Raw genomic sequence first — 13897 nt, forward strand, 5'->3', positions numbered from 1 at the left:
GTAGTGACAATGCCGGGGTGGTATGAAGAACTCATCTCTCATTTGAGTTCGCGATGTACCACGTTGTTGACGAGACCCCTCCGGACCCAGCAGCCACGTTATTGATGCTGAAGAAACGAAGGATGTGACAGGCACAGTGGAATTAGCTGATGAAAATAATGAGAGAGATGTGACTATTCAGCCCTGTTACACAACACGTCCCACGTTGTTTTGGAAAAAGCAGAGCAGATGAGGTGGGAGGGAGAAAAAGACTGAAGATAGCAGATGTAAGACTACTGCAAACAATATGTTTCACGCTCTGTCTCTGTGTCTTACTGATTCTGACATTAGCATCTGATCCAGGCATGGTCTCTCGGGACTGTTGCGAAAAGGGCACGCTGGTGACAATGACAGTCTTACAAAGAGACGTGTGCCTGTAAGCTGATTTTTATGCAAATAAAAGTGCTTGGATTGACGGGTGGATTCCCCATGACTGGAATACAGATTGTCGTATCTAAATTTGGTGGGGCGTCCCTGTTATTGAACTCAGAGAATGTCAGTGGTCATTTGCAGGTTACTGAATAGGTTCCCATCTGCTGAAAGCAGGTAATCATGTCGTTTCCAGACACAAACATTCCCCTACAGCACCACTGCTCTACTTTATAGATCTCTCAGGAGACAAGCTCACCGTTAAATGTAGTTCACCCTTCACTTTGAAGACTCAACAGAAACTCGCAGATTTCATACAGAATGGCATTGTTTTACTGACCTAGACACACACACACACACACATATGCACTAGACTTTAAATATTCTTTTATATTCTGAAGTGTCCTTTCACAGAGAAAACAGGAATTTTCAATCAAAAATGAAATTAAGCATTATATTCAGTCATTACATTTAGGAGAAGCATAGATTAGTGGGAGATGTGGCCTAGTGGGTAGTGCATATGCTGGTATTTATGAGCAGGCAATCTGAATTTTAATTTGAGATTTTCTGAAGAAAACGTTAATGGGCTGGGCCATACAAAATCTGTTGTCACTTTGCTAGTGAGTTATGGATGGTCACTATACAATTGCTAAGGCATTCTGGTTTTAGAACATTGCTATGCTGTTGCAGTTGCTAATTCGTTGAGGATGGTTGCCAGGGTGTTGCTATGTAGTTGCTAAGATATTCTGACTGCCTTTTAGCATATTGCTATGTGGTTGCTAGGATGTTCTGGGTGGTTGCTCACTGGTCCAGATCAAAAGAAGAAAATGTGTGGGATTGACCATATAAAAACTGTAGCCAAGTTGCTAATTTGTTGAGGAAGGTTAACAGGGAGTTGCTATGCAGTTGCTAAGATATTTGGACTGCCATTTAGCATTTTGCTATGTGGTTGCTGGGATGTTCTAAATGGTTGCTTACTGGTCCAGATCAAAAGAAGAATATGTGAGAAGGATTGACCATATATGACCTGTTGCCAAGTTGCTAATTTGTTGAGGATGGTTGCCAGGGTGTTGCTATGCAGTTGCTATGATATTCAGACTGCCATTTAACATTTTGCTATGTGGTTGCTGGGATGTTCTGAGCGTTGCTTACTGGTCCAGGTCAAAAGAAGAAAATGTGAATGGGATTGACCATATAAAACCTATTGCCAAGTTGTTAATTTGTTGAGGATGGTTTCCAGGGTGTTGCTATGCAGTTGCTAAGATATTCTGACTGCCTTTTAACATGTTTCTATGTGGTTGCTAGGATGTTCTGGGTGGTTTCTTACTGGTCCAGATCAAAAGAAGAAAATGTGAGTGGGCTTGAGCTTACAAAATCTGCTGCCACTTTGCTAGTGTGTTGTGGATTGTTGCCAAGGTGTAGCTATGCCGTTGCTAAGGTATTCTGAGTGTTTTAGCATGCTGCTATGCAGTTGCCAGGATGTTTTGGCTGGCTGCTAATTGGCCAAAATCAAAAGAACAAAATGTGAGTGGGCTTGACCATACAAAACCTGCCACCATGTTCTTAGGATGTTGTGGATGGTTGCCAAGGCATTGCTATGGAGTTGCTAAGGTGTTTTTAAACATGTTTTTATGTGGTTGTTAGGAGGTTTTGGGTAGCAGCTTACTGTTCCAAATAAAAAGAACCCAACTTTCAAGTCTCTATGATATTCTGGTCTCTAGAAATGGCTTAGTTCACTTCTGCAATGCATGTCTAAAGGATTTTCTTGTCCATTTCATCGCCCACCAGGAAAAAAAAGGTGAGATCGGTTAGAAAAATAATAGCACACCTCTCCTCGAAAATCTAAATGATTTGGGGTATCATTCATGTCTGTAGCACAAAGGTGTGGGAAGGATCATACATAAAAGTTCAAAGCTCTAACTTTAGAAGTATGCACTATAATAGCCTTGGCAAACATCTATAAAAAAAAGTAGATTGGAGTGTAGGAGGCTCTATGTCTGTGAGTACTTTAGCCATTCACCACCAATCTGCCAGTTTAAAGTGGTCTGATTCAAAAGGCGTCAAAATCATCAGAGCATGTTTTGGTCATGTCCCAGCCTGCCTCCTGTTGTTCCCTTTTGACAATCTCCTGTTCCAAGACACTATTACCCCTCACCTAATGGAGTGAACTTGAGCCATTATACCCAGTTTAAGACACATACACAGAGAGAACCACTCTGGGCCCAGGGGAACGCTGACTGCCCACACAGCCAAGGTCGGTAGGTCTAATATTAAGACTCTCTCCACTGGAGGAAACGGCTGTTTCTGCAACTATGAGAACATGGTACACTATCTGAATCATGCAGTTATGATGATTAACATCAACATATAATGGAAGGTTTTATACTGTTAAAATTTACTTGGATATAAGTCAATATGTGTACATAAAAGACAATTCCTTTTTTCACATTTTAATTTTTCTAGATTTATTTTTTTCTGTTTTAACAAATAAAGAAATAATGGGGATCTATGAAATGGTTTATTGTTTCCGGATTTTTTTGTTTATTTATTTGTTCTGGATTTATGATTTAATAAAAATGTTATTAAAAACAGTGGTATTCAAATGAAGGCATAAAAACAAACAATTAAAAAAAATATTTTACGTAATCAAACAAAAAAATTGGAAACAAAGTACTTGCACAACAGAAGTTTACCGTTCATATTAAAACATGGAAGAAACATTGTGATATTCCTTAAAAAATAAAGTTTTATGGAGTTACGTAATAGCTGTATAATTTCCAGCTGCAAATTATTGCAATTTAAAAACCTAATAAATATGTATGTATAAATAAGTCATTTTTTATTTGTATTCACCTTTTTTTGAAAAAAAAAAAAAAATTATATATACATAAACAGTCAAAAATAATAAAATAAAATATTAATTAAATATATTAAAATAATAGAAAAATAAATAAAATACAATTAAATATAATATTAATTATATTATTATTGAATAATTTTTGTGGTAAAAAAAAAAATAACATATTTATGAAAATGCAATATTATTTCTGGCAATCAGTGTCTTGTATTATTACTGGAATGACAATCCGTTCCAAAACAAACCAGAAGCAAAGCTCAAACAAAGCACAAGAGATCTGCTGCATAAATAACACAACAAGCACAAACATATGCTGAAGCACAAATTCGTACTACTATCAAAGTCTACAGAAGTGTTAAATACAGAAAGCCTAAGACTGAGAGAGACAGTAATTCACACATTCACACTAAGATAACAAATACTAACACATTAACACACACCCAGCGCCATCAAATGAAGAGCTCAGGAGGGTGCCAGCGTGAGTATAATTACACAAGCGGAAGCGAAGCCCACCCACTCTTTCTGACCCCGAAGGCTTCTGGCTGCTCTGACCGCCAAGAGTATTCCATCTCCTCAGCTTTCTTTCAACACATCCATCAGCCTTCCAGAAGCCACAAATCCTCAGAGCTTTTAGTGATGAAGTCTTCAGAGATGACATTAACAATTAAAAAAAGGAAGAGTGTCTTAAGAAGAGAATAAATACCTCTGAGGCTTCTGATGGTGGGTCTGAACTTTAGTGCGGAACCGTTTCTCACAAGTGCCTCAAGCTTCTGAATCTCAACAGATGCAACACCTTCTCCAAGCCTCAAAGATCAGTTACAATACAGTCAAGTCAAGTCACCTTCATTTATATAGTGCTTTATACAATACAGTTAGTTTCAAAGAAGCTTCACAGTAATAAACAGGAAAATCATATTTGTGGATTGACATTATTCGAAAAAGTCTGCTTTAAGATCAAAATAAGTCAACATTGAAACATGTTTAGCCAGTAGTAGGTGACTGGCTTATCAATGGCCATATAAGCACAATGATCATGCTTTTTGTTAAAAACTATTGAACTCAATGTTTTGGTATGTTTTTGAAGGAACTAACATTGAGAACTAATTATGCTGTTACATTAGGAAGTCAAACAATAATTAAACAGCCTTAACATCCTCTTGCTATTGAGCAAGGGAACAAATCCATTTTGCATAAGGACCACAGCATTGGTGGCTCCTCCTTGTTGAAATATGATTCTGTAGGAGCTACCAAGCAGCTTCTAATTGGCAGATGACTTGAACGGTGTGGGAATAAACATCCATGCTCAGACACTTCCTAATCTGATTAAGGTAAACGGCTCATCCAATGATACCTGACAAAGATAAGACTTATTAGAGCAAAGCTGGTCAGTTCAGCAGCAACGCAACACCAAAGCATTAAGCAGTACAGTGAATTTGATTTAATTCAATCCCAACCCGTGAGGGCATGTAGCTGTAGCCTCAGGAAAGCCTGGGAAACTGAATATTATTAGCACATCATGTTCCAATATGCTAGTTATAGAGAGTAAAGTATTATGGGGGAAGCCAGAGGCGTCTTTATAGAATGTCTTCTCAGTGATGTGGGAATCTCACTGTCAAATATGTTCCCCGTCTAAATTAATCATAGACATCCGTATGATTGTGTATGGCTGTGGCTTTAATTTAAGATATACAATTCCTAAAACAGTACATATAATATACATAATTAAATAAAACTATAATACATAATTTAATATACATAAACTACTGTTCAAGCAGAAAGGATGCATTAAAGGTGCAGTAAGCAATTTTTGAGAATCGCTGTTGATATTTGAAATCAGCAAAACAAACACGCCCCTACCCAAAAGGATCCCCTATCTTAAAAGCTCCGCCCCCAAAATCACTAACCCGCTATCCAACACATAGCACTTCCCCCCTCGTGAGTGGACACGCTTACTGCACCTTTGATCAAAAGTGGCTAAAGAGTAAAGACTTACGTAACAAAAGATTTCTATTTCAAACAAATGCTGTTCTTGAACGTTATATTTATTAAAGACTCCTGAAATAAAATGTATCACAATTTCCACAAAATTATTAAAGATTTTTAAATATTCTGTCATTAATTACTCACCCTCATGTCGTTCCCCACTTGTAAGACCTTCGTTCATCTTCGGAACACAAATTAAGATATTTTTGATAAAATCCGATGGCTCAGTGAGGCCTCCATTGACAGCAAGAAAATTAACACTTTCAAATGCTCAGAAAGCTACTAAAGACATATTTAAAATAGTTCATGTGACTACAGTGGCTCGACCGTAATGTTATGAAGCTACGAGAATACTTTTTGTGCGCCAAAAAAACAAAATAACGACTTTATTCAACAATATCTAGTGATGGCCGATTTGAAAACACTTCTTCATGAAGCTTTGAAGCTTTACAAATCTTTTGTTTCGAATCAGTGGTTCAGAGCATGTATCAAACTGCCAAAGTCACTTGAAACATTAAAATTTCGAAACGTTTCGAAACACTTATGACGTAACGAAGCCTCGTTTACTGAAATCACGTGACTTTGGCAGTTTGATACATGCTCTGAACCACTGATTCGAAAACAAAAGATTCGTAAAGCTTCAAAGCTTCATGAAGAAGTGTTTTGAAATCGCCCATCACTAGATATTGTTGAATAAAGTCATTATTTTGGGTTTTTTTTTCCCGTCGCTTCATAACATTAAAGTTGAACTATATTTTTAGTACCTTTCTGGGCATCTGAAAGTGTTAATTATCTTGCTGTCAATGTAAGCCGTCGGATTTTATCAAAAATATCTTAATTTGTGTTCTGAAGATTAACGAAGGTCTTACAGGTGTGGAACGACATGAGGGTGAGTAATAAATGATAGAATTTTCATTTTTGGGTGAACTAACCCTTTAAGCTGCACTATTTTCAACATTGATAATAAGAAATGTTCTTCTTATTAAATTTTCATATTATCTTATTATAGCATAAAATCAGCATATTAGAATTATTATAGAATAATATTTATTATTTCTGAAGGATTGTGCAACACTGAAGCCTGGAGTAAGGATGCTGAAAATTCAGCTTTGCATCACAGGAATAAATTACATGATAAAATATTCAAATAGAAAACAGTTATTTTAAATTGTTATACAGTATTTCACAATATTTCTGCTTTCCTGTATTTTTGATCAGATAAATGCAGCCTTGGTGAACATCAGAGACTTATATATAAGAATGCACAAGGATGCACAATATCTATATTATTTTGATAATTTGGCCAATATTAGAGTTCTGTTTTATTTATCTGTATCTTTTGATATAGAATATGTAATTGTGCATGCTCATGTCCACAATTTTTACATTTAAATGACCTTTGCCATTATCTAACACTCAGTTATAGTTAAATTTTAAAAACAATAATAATTTAATACTGTTAGTGTTAAACCAAAAATCAAATCTCAAAATGAATTTTCATTTTTCATGATACATTATAATGTTGTGATGCTAAAATTTTGTTTTGTGTTTTAGTTTTTATTTATATGCACAAAATAGTAAAATTTTAAAATCAGTGCATCCACATATAAGAAAAATGTAAATAAACTAGTCATCACACAATCCATCATGACCTATTCACGTTGTGAAGCCTGCATAAAGCTAATAAACCATAAATGTAACAAGTTGCGTATAAACCAAACAGACTGGACGCCAACCAGAGATGGATGATACAGGGATTGTTTTTACAGTTGGTTGGATAATAGTGTTTCATGCTGATTGTATGATGTCATTATGTGCTTCCTGACATTAGCTGGCCAATTCCCTAGCGCTTATGCTACATGAGTTTTTGTGCACTGACAAAACAAGGCCTCATGCCTTGCAAACAAACATAATGTGTACTCTAATCAACCGGAATTATGAGCACATATTTGCAATTTGCTGCTCACTCAGAGACCAAAAAAGGCCTCCAGACTGTACGCTCGACCACATTCGGTATGCAAGGCTAAGATTGCAACAAGAATGCAAATTGAGAGAGTATTTCCAAATAAAGTGGCAAGGAGACCGCCTAACCTTGACTGATGATTTCTCTTAGAGACTTAAGGGTAAAAAGCTTTTAACAAGCCCTAAAAGTCTCCATGACCTCATCCATCACATGCATCTACAACTGGATTCACTTTGTCACCTGTGACGGCATTTGTCCCAAAACACTCAGCAATAAGATTCCAATGCCAGCTTCAATAAACTCTATACATTATGCATAAGGGTGCAATCCATAAGCACCAACACCAGCGCCACACTCAAAACACAACATGCATTTGTCAGATGCTTCTTTGCTTACAATGAAACCGATAGGTTTCTGAAAATAGCCCCATCTGGCTTTGAAATATTCAGCAAGTGTGGCCGACATCCAAGGCCACTGGGTTAGGGAAGTTTTTCACCATATGAGGGAACCGGTGTCCAAAGCTTCATTTTGGAAAGGGAAGGCTGTGTTTCTGCATGACAAACCTCGAAAGCTATGCTTTATTATCCTTTTTAGCTGTAGCTAGGAGACAGTGGCATCTTTTAATGAGATTCTTCAAATGTAATCTCACAGAAAGCTCTGAACATCAAGAGCTACAACGGCAAAGGGAATTCCTGGCCATGGGAAATCATAAGGGGTTTTCTTGCTGCATCAAGCAAAGTGTCCTTATATTTCACTTTCTTTTATGAAATGTCAGTGAGTACCCGCTTAAAGCGTTAGTTCACCCAAAAATGAAAAATTTCCCCAAAGCCATCTTAGATGTATATGATTTTCTTTTTTCAGCCGAACACATTCGGAGTTATATTAAAAAATATTCTGGCTCTTCCATGTTTTATAATGGGAGTGAATAGTAACTGAGATTTTGTAGCCCAAAAAAGCACATCCATCTCGGACTGGGCGATATATTGCATGCGACTGTCACGCGCATTTCGTCAGTAAAGCCGGTTCCCTGATTACCGCGAAATCGCCATCACCTGCTTTCATTTAATAGACAGAGCGGTAGATCACTGACAAGCTACGCAATATCACGTTCATTATCGAAGGCGATTCATCTGCGATAATGAACGCGATATTGCGTAGCTTGTCAGTGAACTACGGTTCTGTCAATTAAATGGCGCTCTATTTGAAAGCAGGTGATGGCGATGTAGCGGTAATCAGGGAACCGGCTTTACTGACAAAATGCGTGTGACAATCGCATGCAATATATCGCCCAGCCCTACATCCATCCATCATAAAAGTAATCCATACGGCTCCAGAGCGTTAATAAAGGCCTTCTGAAGCGAAGCGATGCATTTTTGTAAGAAAAATATCCATATTTATAACTTTACAGACTATGATCACTAGCTTCCAGTAACGTCCGTCCTGTGTTCAATATGTCATGCATCGGGTCAAAGTTCACACTTCTGCTGGACTCAACTCACGTACGGAAGCCAGTGATTCTAGTTTATCAAGTTATAAATAAGGGTATTTTTCTTACAAAAACACATTGTTTCTCTTCAGAAGACCTTTATCAACACTCTGGATTACTTTTATGATGGATGGATGTGCTTTTTTGGGCTTCAAAATCTCGGTTGCTATTCACTCCCATTGTGTTTGACTGAAAGAAGAAAGTTATATACAACTAGGATGGCTTGAGGGTGAGTAAATTATGGGATAATTTTCATTTTTGGCTGAACTAACCCTTTAATGGACTTGATTTCATCTAAAAACTTATCAAGTTAAAGGAACAACACAACATGGAAGTAGAAGTAATTGGGATTGGAGGTTTTAAAAGCAGAAATGTGAATAGCACTTACAATAATTATTCTGTTAAAACGTCTGTATTATTTGAATTGTAAAGGTGTTTAAATCATCAATTTTTATAATTGTTAGGGTTTTAAGCATTGTAAAGTAGTTATCGAATTTTACACAGGAAACCAATTTTGTAACACTAAAATCATTTTGTGGCTATACTATTGAAACAGTGAGTACTTTAAAGACGGCATGAAAATATCTATTTACTAAACGGATTTCATTGTTCTTATAGTGAACAATTCATCCATGCAAAATGTTTCATTTTTTCAAAATTTGTACCTTTTTTTAATCAAAATGTCATAACTTGATCTTCTTGTAAAACTATAGACTTCTCTCTGGTGGTCTACACAATTAACAAACAATTTTTTTCTTTCAATTTCATCACAACAAGGAAGAAAATCTGTCATTACTTCCATGTCATCACAACTTTTAATGATTACAAATTCGCCCCATTCACTTTCCAAGGTGAAATTATTTTGTTTAATTGATTAAGCTTAACTTGTATTGAACATGGAATATTTCTTTAAAGGATATTATTTTTGATCATCAATCACCTTATATCTGTTTAAATAATTACTATGATGCTGCCATACAGAGGTCCATTCACTCCGATAAGAGGTGGCCGCTATGGCTTGATTTGCAAGTGTGCACTTTCCTGCTCTTGAAACACAGCCGTGCATAAATTAAGATTAATTTAGGACCCCTGCTTTACTACATCATGGCAAAAACAAAATACGCCTGGCTGACAAACAGAGCGTTGCGCTTATTCTCTGGAGCCGAGCATAGGAAGCCAACATTTTTACTGCAAGATACCACATCTCTGAATCTAATATACAAATGTGAGCCTAGCTGGCATCCTGTCTCATTCTAAATCAAAGAGTATGTTAAACTGATACTCATATCAAGACATGAGGGATTCCTCTGTCATCTGATCTTCTCTGGCAAACCTCTTAAAGTGGAGGTATTCTCAGCCAACTGATCCAACTTCATGGCAAAGGAGCGGTGAGAGAGGGCGCTTTACGTCCCAAAGTAGACCCGGTCCTTCTGCTTCTCTCTCATCTAGTAAGCCCCCAATATGTGGACCTCCATCTGTTTGTGCTCTAAGTGACTGTAAAATGTTTATGTTGTGTTGTTATCCCCAGAAAAGCCGCATGAAAATAATTTGCGAGATTTATTTACTCACATTAATTCGTTTGGGCTAATCTCATAACTTCATCTCACATGTTGTGTTGACTTAAGCAGGCACACGACTTCCATGGGGCTAAACGCTCTCTTGAGAACTAGTGAAGAAGCAATTATAAAAAGCCACTGATAACTGCATAAGCAGGAGTTTGTTTCCCTCACGCTCCAAGGAAGTGCTACGGAATTCAATTAGCATGATACCACATTGTTTCAATCAACTAACACACCGGGAAAAGCTAGGGGTTTAACCGCATTAGGCTTCAGATGGTGACCACAAGGACTCAAAATGTGTCAAGAGCACTTGGGAAAAATGCCAGGCTGGATATTGATTTGCCTGGCAAACTCACTAAACTGTTGAGTAAAATAAATCTTAATTTAGAAGCACTGCAAAATCCAAAGAGAAAATCAGCTAAGAAAAAGGGATCAACAAACATGCTGCACTGTTAAACCAGACATCAATTCACCTCTTGCACTGAAATTACATTAAATGTTTAGTAGTTTTTTTCCCATCCAGAGGTATTGCTTTCAAGAGAGAAAACCATCAGCAGTTCTGAGAAGAACAATAATACATGATTACTATTTGACAAGAAGAAATTGCTACAAAAACTGGGATCTGAATGGCAGAGAATGGCAAAGCCAGTTAACAATTAACAGTTAACAGTTTTGATTTCAGGTTCAGTGGAATTAAATAATTTGATCCGCTTATTGAGGCTATAAGCATTAAGATTGATGCTTATACGAAAATAACTGTGAGCGAGTAACGTTACAGTGCATCCATGTTAAATACATTGCTGCTTAATAACATGAACAGAAGGCAGCAGACTGGAAACACTTGTTTTGAGATTTTCAGTCAAGAGCTGGCAACCGTACACTACAAAAACGAGTCTTGAGTTCCAATAAAAACATCTGTACATCCTCAAAACAAGACACGTTTACTTCAGAAGCACAATTTTGCTATATATATATATATATATATATATATATATCTATAAATAAAGATATAAAGATATATATAAACCATAATGACAATTCAACACAAAACTTAATATAAAACAATAATAATAAAACATTAGTTATAAAATATTACTATTTTACAATTTTAGAAACTAATAATTATTAGTCTTTATAATGGATTAATAAAATCTTAAGAGCATCAACAGCAAAGCCGCAGTGATTCCGCTGTCAAAACAAAAACATCCAACATTCAGTCAAATAAGCAGCGGCCAATCGCCTTACCTTTTTCTTGACAAGAAGAAAGGATCTCTTCCTCCTTTGGATTTGCTACCTGGGTAATGATGGACGTGTTGTCCATGGAAACGGGATTTTATTCCTCCTCAGTCACTTATGTTTTGATAATTTTCAGCTAGCCTGATGCTAGCGAGCTAGCGGAGTGAGTCCAGATGGCAGACGCACCATACACCGCACACGATCTTACACCACCGCATCCAAATAAACATACAACACACACTTCATGATCATACGGCGATCGGTGCGAGAAGAGATAGTCCTGTCAGATGACGGGGATAGGCGACATTTCAGCCCTCGTGTAAAATGGGGTCTTTGGAGACCAGTGACAGATTGTGTAATAACAAAGAGTCTGAATCTGCAGCCGCTCTTTCTCTCCTCTTCTCTCTCTCTCTCTCTCTCTCTCTCTCTATGTGTGTGTGTGTGTGTGTGTGTGTGTGTGCGTGCGTGCGCACATAGTGTGACCGTGTGAAACTACCCTTTAGGAAAATATACCATAGTAACCATAGTTACTTTTACTTAATATCAGCCAGGCTGTCAAAAAAGTGAGGGAAAACGATCAATAAAAGAAAAAAGTTGTGTGTGTATACTACAAAAAAGGACAAAGAATCGAATCTAATTGTTTTTGCTTGTTTTATATCTTACAGAAGACCAATAGGCTATAGGCCTACAACTAATGTTGAACCCAATGTCACGACTACAGTATGCAGATGTAAACTGTAGAAATTTACACTTTGTTGTTTTCTGACTTATTCCTGACTAAGGTTGTTCAAAAAGCAGTTTATATTGTATCAAAATCATCTTACAAAGAAGTGTCAAGGAAAGAAAAACAGCACAAAAACAACTAAATCAGTCTGTAATCTTGTATTACAGGTTAAGTTTATTACTTGTTTGGGTTTTTTTCTTAACTGGTCTGATCTTTATAAAATATGTATCAGCTACAGCACTTTTTAAACTAATTTGTTTTCTCAGCATATCTCACATGTCATTTCAAACATGTTTCAGACCTAATAACCAGGAACCATAATAAGCTGTGAAACATCAGATTTAAAGAATCGAAAGTGGAGTGATGCAGGAAAGAAAATGATCGATTCTGTTAATGAAGTATAAGCATCTGTAGTTTAAAAGGGAAATGATTTTGCTGAGATACTGAGAGAAATTGCAGTGATTTCAGAAATGCTTTAATGACAGGGCGAGAGGTGGGAGGGTTACTGAATATTTTATGAAGGTGGGTGTTTGATCTTAATGTTTAATAAGGCAGTCTGCATGACGCAACCTTCTCTTCAACTAGTTTTACAGCCTATTTAAATACTTTTTCACATTTCTGTACTTTTTGTAACGTTTTGTTTTAAAATTATTTTAATAATATATTATAGCCTAAACAATGTAATCATAAATAAATAAATAATGTCAGCAGGCCATTAAAAGATGTCTTGTGCTTGTTGTTCTTGTGTTGAGTAGCTAAACTGTTTTGGATTTTTGAAAAATGTCTGAACTTATGGTTCTATTTTAACTCAAAACATTCAAAAATGCAGAATATTTTTATGGCTAATATAACTAATGGATGACGTTTATAAAAATATATGTAAAGTAGAGAAATTATAGTGTTTACTTTGGGGCCAAATGGCTTTAGAATAATTGTATTGATAAATTTAATATTTATTGTTATTCCACAGTTGTTCCAAATGAGGCGCTAAATGTGTGCTTATACTGACATCTTGTGGTCGAACAGTAAATTGTTTCCTGAATAATTTGTTTTCTGAAGTCACCGTGATTGGACGATATGATAGATTAAGGCTGAACTGAAGTCAGTTTTAGTTATTTTCACTAGAGCTACGTAAAAATGAAGAATGTTTGTTTAAGGAGACAATTGACTATTATATTATATTATGTTATATCATATTATATTATATTATATTATATTATATTATATTATATTATATTTATTCCCTATAATGTTATTTTATTATTGATTTATCATATTCATAAGCAGTAAATTGTCTTCTCTACTTATATTCTCCAAAAGGTCTTCCTGAGTTAGTTTGGATGGTGGACTGATGAATTATTGTTTTTGTTAGGGTAGTAATGTAGCTATATTATGTGTTTTCTTTAATTTGATATATTTATTGTAATGTACGTTTTATTGTTCTGTGTATTGTTCTTTCATAATGTGTTGAGTTCGAGTTAATAAAAATACTATTTACAATTATTTATTATTAATTAAATTTTTAATGTATTAGCATATATTTATTAATTTAAAGCAGGACTGAATTTATTTTACTTCGTTTTATTGTTAATTACTTTGCACTTTTTATTTCGATTTTTGCACTAAGCAGAAAACTGTGTCGAATCTGCCATTTTTCAATTAGAATTCCATTCCAGTCAAA

General features: G+C 35.9%; 1 protein-coding gene across 2 annotated transcripts in view; it reads right to left on the reverse strand.

Annotated features, from left to right (window-relative positions):
• The window catches only part of ctdspla (CTD (carboxy-terminal domain, RNA polymerase II, polypeptide A) small phosphatase-like a), a 46401-nt gene extending 34523 nt beyond the window's left edge, over positions 1 to 11878 (reverse strand). For both annotated transcript variants that reach the window (XM_067377803.1, XM_067377802.1), the window contains exon 1: positions 11502 to 11878. In XM_067377803.1, coding sequence (XP_067233904.1) covers positions 11502 to 11577 — 76 coding nt within the window. In that variant the 5' untranslated portion in view covers positions 11578 to 11878. The remainder of the gene's footprint in view (positions 1 to 11501) is intronic.
• Positions 11879 to 13897: the final 2019 nt, after the last annotated feature.

Source organism: Chanodichthys erythropterus, chromosome 23, assembly GCF_024489055.1.
Source record: "Chanodichthys erythropterus isolate Z2021 chromosome 23, ASM2448905v1, whole genome shotgun sequence".
Taxonomy (NCBI): domain Eukaryota; kingdom Metazoa; phylum Chordata; class Actinopteri; order Cypriniformes; family Xenocyprididae; genus Chanodichthys; species Chanodichthys erythropterus.